This window comes from Caretta caretta, chromosome 5 (genome assembly GCF_965140235.1).
Source record: "Caretta caretta isolate rCarCar2 chromosome 5, rCarCar1.hap1, whole genome shotgun sequence".
Lineage (NCBI taxonomy): Eukaryota > Metazoa > Chordata > Testudines > Cheloniidae > Caretta > Caretta caretta.
Window position 1 is genome coordinate 51186992 of NC_134210.1, and position 6860 is coordinate 51193851.

Here is a 6860-nt window from a genome sequence, read left to right on the forward strand (position 1 = left end):
GGTAATTGCGGGGCAGGATACATACAACTGCCTATATGACTACTAACTCCCAACAGCAACATATCTTTTCCCGTTTGAAAAAACAAGAACATTCAACGGCAAAAAGCTAAGTTAGTGAAGAGTCAAAGTTGCTTCGTGTTGCCCCCTTCTTCCCCACCTTGCAGAATGCTGAGTTGAGCAAAACTCAAACTTCTGAAAAACCAGGCAATGTGGAGTTAAGGGTGCCATGCAACCTTAACTCTGCCCTCTTTCAGCAATGCTCCAATGTAATCCATTAACATACATACCATTAGTCAACCAGCTCAGTATAGACATAGCCTCAGGGTAAGGGTGTTATAAGAGTCTGTAAAGTGGTTCTTAAATTGTACACATGTGATATTCTTTCTGGGGAGCTGGCTAAATGTATGAGGGTATCTCAGGATCTGGAACCTGCTGATTTTATAGTGCCAAGGGCCAGTGTGAATATGTGCTATGTGTATATTGAGGCATTGCTGGTAGAGGTTGGAGGGAAGATGGCATGGACAATATTTTTTTCTTTTTGTCCTTTAATAGTGTTATATGGAATCCTGTCGGTGAGAGGGACTGGGTTGTAAAAGGAGGTGAAGAGCTTTCAGTAACTATGGAGTTGGCAGCGTAAAGGTATGTGTGTTAATGCTGAAAGAAGGCAGAGTTAAGGATGCCTGAGCAACCATAACTGTGTATTTCCTGGTTTTCAGAAGTTTGAGTTTTGCTCAACTCAGTGTTCTGCAAGAGGACAACATACCACCAATCACCCTTATCTAGGCATTAACTTTGTTTTTTGCATTTAGAATATAAGTGGTGCAGCAACACTGGCTTAATGACAAGCCATAAATCTGTCCCTTTGAATTCTGATATATGTCTCCCAAGGCAAAGGAAGAACAATAACTGAGCTATTTGATGATGACATCCGGAAAAAATCATACACATGTGCAGCAATTTGAATTAAATGAATAATGAGACTAAGCCTCAATTTGTGCACAAAAATCAGAGCAGAAATGTCTTTTTAAGTATCCAACTGTCCATTTTCACATGCAGTCTATGCCACTTGTGTGCACAATCATGGTAACTGACCTGCATTTTTGCAGAAGGGAGTTCACAAAATTAAAACTTTTTCCAAACATTGTCCTTGTCACAATGATTTTATTAACAGAGAGTAAATAAAGTAAATAAAGGTTGAAAACGCATTATGACTTTTTTGAAATATATAGGACACCTATGAAACATGTAATAGAAGCTTTACGTCAGTTTGTTATAGAAATATGTGAATAATTTGTCTTGTGTGCCTTTAAATAATTGAAACATTCTGCATCATTTGGTAATGAATCTAGACAGTTTCTCTCTATAGTAGCCCTGGGAAAGCAATTATTTAGTCAGACAGGAAGATGTTACTATACCAGTGAGTCCTATCAATTTCATGCAAGATTTCCTCATATTTACAATGCTAATATTGTAAGATTATCATCCTTAAATCTAAATTCTACCCTCAGAGGCATGAACACTCTCCCACTGGCCGTTATGGAGTTGTATGTACTTAATTGAATGAAGATACCGGGCCAGAGTTTTTCACATAGAAGTGCCTGTGCATCGCTAACAACAGCTGAAGGATCCCCATATTTTCCAAGTTTTGCCCCTCACACTCATATACACCTTTGTGTTCCAAATCAAAATGCAGTCACCCTTCTGATCAAGGAGGGCTGGAGAAACCTCTGAAATCCACTCCTTATTTTTCCAGGAGAGTTGGTATTTTGCAATGAGGCACTTCACACCCACTAGGGAATGAGCATGCTGCATCCAAAGTGTCTTTCAACTGAGACACCAAAGCTGAGCTTTGACGGCTTAGTGATACCAGCAGCAGCAGCTGCTTCACCAAATGGGCTGGTCAACAGAATGGTGTAGCCAATCATACAATTTCCCTAGCATGAAGCAGACTTATAGACTGTAACGCAAAAAGGCAATAAACTAAAATCATCACTATGTATAATTTGTACATGCTATATTATTTTGTCTTTGTTTCCCCCTCAGTTCATTTCTGGAAAGGCCTGTAATTTACAAGTGCTGTCTAGCTCTAATTTGCGTTAGGACATTCCACATACAAAAATACAATTTCCAAATATAAGAAACTCCTTTACACAGCGATACACACATTTTGACTGACAAAATTAAACAGAGAAAGAGAGCACAAATGCTGAACATCAGACATGGCACTGCACTGGCATCTTTAGAATTTCTAACCGACTTTCTCTGAATAACAAACCACAAGAGGTTTTCTCCACTGCCTTCAGGTGAGCATAGGTATTACTTTCAGGCAAGGTCACTGGGTCCTTTTGTTGTTCCGTGGGGAATTCTTTATAAGCACTTCAAAAGAAAAGAGTTACAAGAAGTTCCTCTTGGACAGTCGCAGAGCTTCCCAATTCTAGCTCCTTTCCTCACTGCACACTGCTCGCCAGCATCACACTGTAAATAGCAACAAACTCTTAGGCACAGGACAGAACAAAGCAACCGACATGGTCAAGGTCTCAACTCCTGGTTATTTTTACAGCACCCAGAGTGCTGGAGGCACTACATAAATTATTTACTTTCAGCTACTAAAACGTTTATCTCAAAGTTCCTCATTTTTTTTTTTTTAGAATTGCTTCAGTTTCCATCTGAATTGTTTCGAGACAGCGTGAGAAAAGTGACATTTACAGCGAGAATGTTAAAGACTGAATTTGCCAACAGTGGGAGCCAAACCAAGGTATCTTATGCTGCAGAAATTAAACAGAAGAGTTACCAAAAGCTGATCAGCTCAATGAACTACAAATGTATTTTCCCCGGAGAGAAGCAGCAGCACATTCACTGCTTGAGAAGAGGGCACAGATCCTGATCTCAGTAACAGGGCTGTAAATCTGGAGTGTCTCTAGGGAAGGCACTGGACTTACTCCAGATTGACACCCTTACACCCGTGTATTTGAGATCCGTATCTCCCCCACTGTTATCTTTTAAGTATTTGTCTAATTCAGTCTCATGGTCTAGTCCAATGCTAAGGTGATCCTGAATTTTCAGATCAATAGCCTCAGTTGAGTTTATCTCGCTGTCCCGATCGTTGTAGCGGGGAGAGCCCATTTTTGGCCTTGGAAACATTTGACAGAACCGGAGGCTTGGCTCGGACCTGAAATCACTCACCATGGGGACTTGGCCGAACTTCTTCTCGTAAACCGGGATCCTTTTACTTTTCAGCTTCGCCAGGACCTCCTGCAGCGCCTCGATCTGCAAACACACAAGCGCTCAGCCCACCAGGGCGCTGCCCTCCGCGCACACAGCGCCGAGCACCGAGCGCCTTAAGGCGGGCGCTCCGCTCCGTTTCCCGGCAGGGCTGTCGTGACACAGAGCTGGAGTCTCCAGCTCTCGGGCCACCTGCAGCCCTGATCCCGCCTGCGGCTGCCTGAAATACCCCCGGCCGCTCGGTACCCAGCGAGGGGGTTCGGGAAGGATCCCAGCCTGGGCTCCCCCAGCCCTCGCCTCCCCGGGAGCCTGCACATGGCTCGGCTGAGCTCCCCCCTGGGCGGGCACCTACCAGCTCTTTCTCGTGGGACGTGTCCTCCATGGTGGAGTAGAGGTCCAGGGCGCGAGGCTGCAGCTCCGGCTCCTCCTGGCCGCGGGCGCCGAGGAGCAGCACCAGGGTGGCGCTCAGGAGAGCGACAAGCCGGGCGCTCTCCATGGTGCTGAAGCGCCGCGAAGCCGCCGGGCCCCGACTTTATAGAGCGCGCGGGGGGCGGGGGGAACCTGTTGACAGAGCCCTTGCACCGCGCTACGTCAATGGCCCCCGCCCCGGCAGCGGGATCCGGTGGGAGAGGCTCCTGGGTGCAGGCAGTGACCTCAGCCTCCAGCAGGGCAGGGACAGGGGGCGGAAGCTTAGGGGCAAGCGAATGAGCCGCTGCCTTAAACAGCAACAAGCGGAATGTGTGCGCGCCAAGGGGCTGGAACCCCCTGAGCTACACGAGTTTCCTGCTGCCCCCTGGAGCCCCGGGGGGATGCGGGGCGGGGGTGGGGGAAGGGAATTGGAGGTTGGGTTTTTCCTCAGAAGGAAAATTCAGATTTTTCAAAATAGTTGCCACGGGCCGTGGCAGGCGAAAGCAGCAGTCCCCGTGGTAACTGCTCCGGGCTCCTGCCCACTGGTAGAGGTACCCATGACATGACGGGAAAGCTCTCAGGGAATAATAATACATAAATGCTGCACAGAGCTTGGGTGGTGGTGGTGTGGCTTTTATTCAAACACACTAGTCAAATACGAGTCAACACCTTTATTATTTGGTGAATTCCATCATTGTCTAGGGAATAGCTTGTTCAACCAACGTTTCAAGTATCGACCTTTCTCAACAGTCAATGCAGTTGAATGGATACGTCAACATAAACATAATGCATCCGATGAAGTGAGCTGTAGCTCACGAAAGCTTATGCTCAAATACATTGGTTAGGCTCTAAGGTGCTACAAGTCCTCCTTTTCTTTCTGCGGATACAGACTAACACAGCTGCTACTCTGAAACCTGTCAACATAAAGTTATGTTTTAATATGTTCCTTGTCCCTTAAGCTAACTGCTCACCTCTAGTTTTAGTAATCTAATTTCTAAAATCACATTCCACATAGCAATAGATGAAACATTGAACAGCTGAGCAGCCAGGATAGGAAAAAATAGCAACTGATTAGAGAGAAAAACTAATGCAGCACTTGAAGAGCTCTGTGTAAGCTCCAAAGCTTGTCTGTCTCACCAACAGAAGTTGGTTCAATAAAAGAAATTACCTCACCCACCTTCTGTCTCTCTCTAAGATCCTGAGATGAATGCGGCTACAACTCTGCATAACAATCCTATTTTATCGATAGAGGCACAATGACAATGTCACTGTTGGTGCCCAATTTGAGGCACTTATGACCTGATTTTTCAGAGTACTTAGCATTTTATAACACTTATGTTCAAAGCCAACCCACCTAGTCTTCAGTTACAGCTATGTGCACGCTCAGAGCTTCTGAAAATCAGATTCCAAGGTCTTGAGTTGAACAGTCATAAAACGAGGAACATGCAAAACTGAAAAGTTTTGTTTAAGTGACTTGACTGTCCAGCATCACATCACACTCTGTGGCAGAGGCAGAGATAGAATCCAATTCTCCAGACCAGCATTCAACTGCCTTACCCATAAGACCATCCTTTCTCTTCTTGCAGTCCCTGCATCGTTCACTACATACCTTCTAACTTCCGCAACAAATGAGGCAGGGGCCCTATACACAAATGCCTCCATCACTACTCAACCCTGATTCATCTCCAGAGCATGATCTATCAGTGCACTGAATGAGACAGTGATCCTTTGGAAAAAAATAGTATGTAATCATATAAAGATTGTATCATAATGAATATACACAAGGGGGCCAAACTAAAGTTGCATGAGCAACCTTAATTCAAGCAATTCCTAACTTTTGATTGACTTTGCAACCTTAATCTTTTAGTATAGTTTTGTGTGTGTAATATTGTTAGTGGCCAGAGGCCCCAGTCAGCCTCAGGGCTCCATTTTTGTACAAGTTGCAAGATCACCTAGGAAGACATGTGCAGCAGGCGCCTGGATTAGATGACCTGGCAAGGTCCCTTTCACTCCTATGATTCTATGAGTCTATGTGCCCTGCCACAAGGAGCTCACATTAAGAAAAGAAGCAACATGGTACAGGTGTGGTAGGGGAGAAAGCTACAATTTTATAGGATATTTGCCTTTTTCTGTTTGTTTTTGATGTAGAAATAACTTATAAATAATATATAAATAAATACATAAATACATATCAATAAATACTATTAAATATATATATATATATATATATATATATATATATATATAAATAATTCCTCTATCCCTGATTGCCTCTCAACACAGTCTTCATTAATTGGCTGACTTCTTGTAGGCCCTGCGGCAGACATGGGGATCAAGAATATGGCTAGTGCCTTGCCTATATCACTTCTGGAAGGGCATTCCCTGCACTAGCGCATCGGCAGTTATATCTTCTAAGAAGGTTTTGTGGGGTTGGGACATTGATGGTTGGTTGGAATCGGAAAGCTAAAGAAGGCCTGGTCTACACTACACAGTTAAGTCCACACAAGGCACCTTATGTCAACCTAACTGTGGATGTGTCGACTCTTAAATTTCACTCCTGCTGACAAATGGCCTGCTATGCCAACTTAATAAGCCACCTCCCCAAATGGCGTAGAGTTAAGGTGGAAGTAGTTAGCTCAACACAGTGCCAGCATAGATACAGAGTTACTTAAATGGACTGTTACTGGCCTGCAGGAGGTGTCTTACAATGCCCCCAACCTGGCCTCTCTGGTCACTGTTGTGAACTCCATTGCCCAGCAGACAGGTGACCAGGGAACCACTCCTCCCCTTTAACGCCCTGCAAATTTTTGAAGTTCTTTTTCCTAATTGCCCAGCTTGGGGAGCACAGCTGACCATGCTGGCTCCACGCTGCAGAAGCACTGCTACTTGGAGTACACAAGAGGTGTTGGATCTCCTCGGCCCGCGGGGAGAAGAGGCCGTGCAGGCACAGCTCCAATCCAGCCATAGAAATGTCAACATCTATGAGCAGATTGCTCAGAGCATGGAGGAGAAAGGCTACAAGAGGGACCAGCAGCAGTGCCACTTAAAAGTCAAGGAGCTGCAGCAGGTGTACCAGAAGGAAAAGGGGACCAACAATCAATCTGATGCAGAGCTGCAGACCTGCTGCGGAGACCTCACCACTGCCCCTAAAATCTCCGTGGATACTTCAGAGGAGCTTGAGTCACAGGCTCTGCACCATGAACAGCAAGGAGGAGGAGTATTGTGCACAG

The 6860-nt window shown here is 45.2% G+C and overlaps 1 protein-coding gene across 1 annotated transcript; it reads right to left on the reverse strand.

Annotated features, from left to right (window-relative positions):
- Nucleotides 1–1141: 1141 nt before the first annotated feature.
- On the reverse strand, nucleotides 1142–3813 carry CARTPT (CART prepropeptide). Its single transcript, XM_048851320.2, has 3 exons — nucleotides 3575–3813; nucleotides 3184–3267; nucleotides 1142–2475 (listed from the first exon to the last, which is right to left on the reverse strand). The coding sequence occupies exons 1-3, from the start codon at nucleotides 3716–3718 to the stop codon at nucleotides 2368–2370; spliced, it is 336 nt and encodes a 111-aa protein (XP_048707277.1). The 5' UTR covers nucleotides 3719–3813; the 3' UTR covers nucleotides 1142–2367.
- Between the last annotated feature and the right edge of the window lie 3047 nt (nucleotides 3814–6860).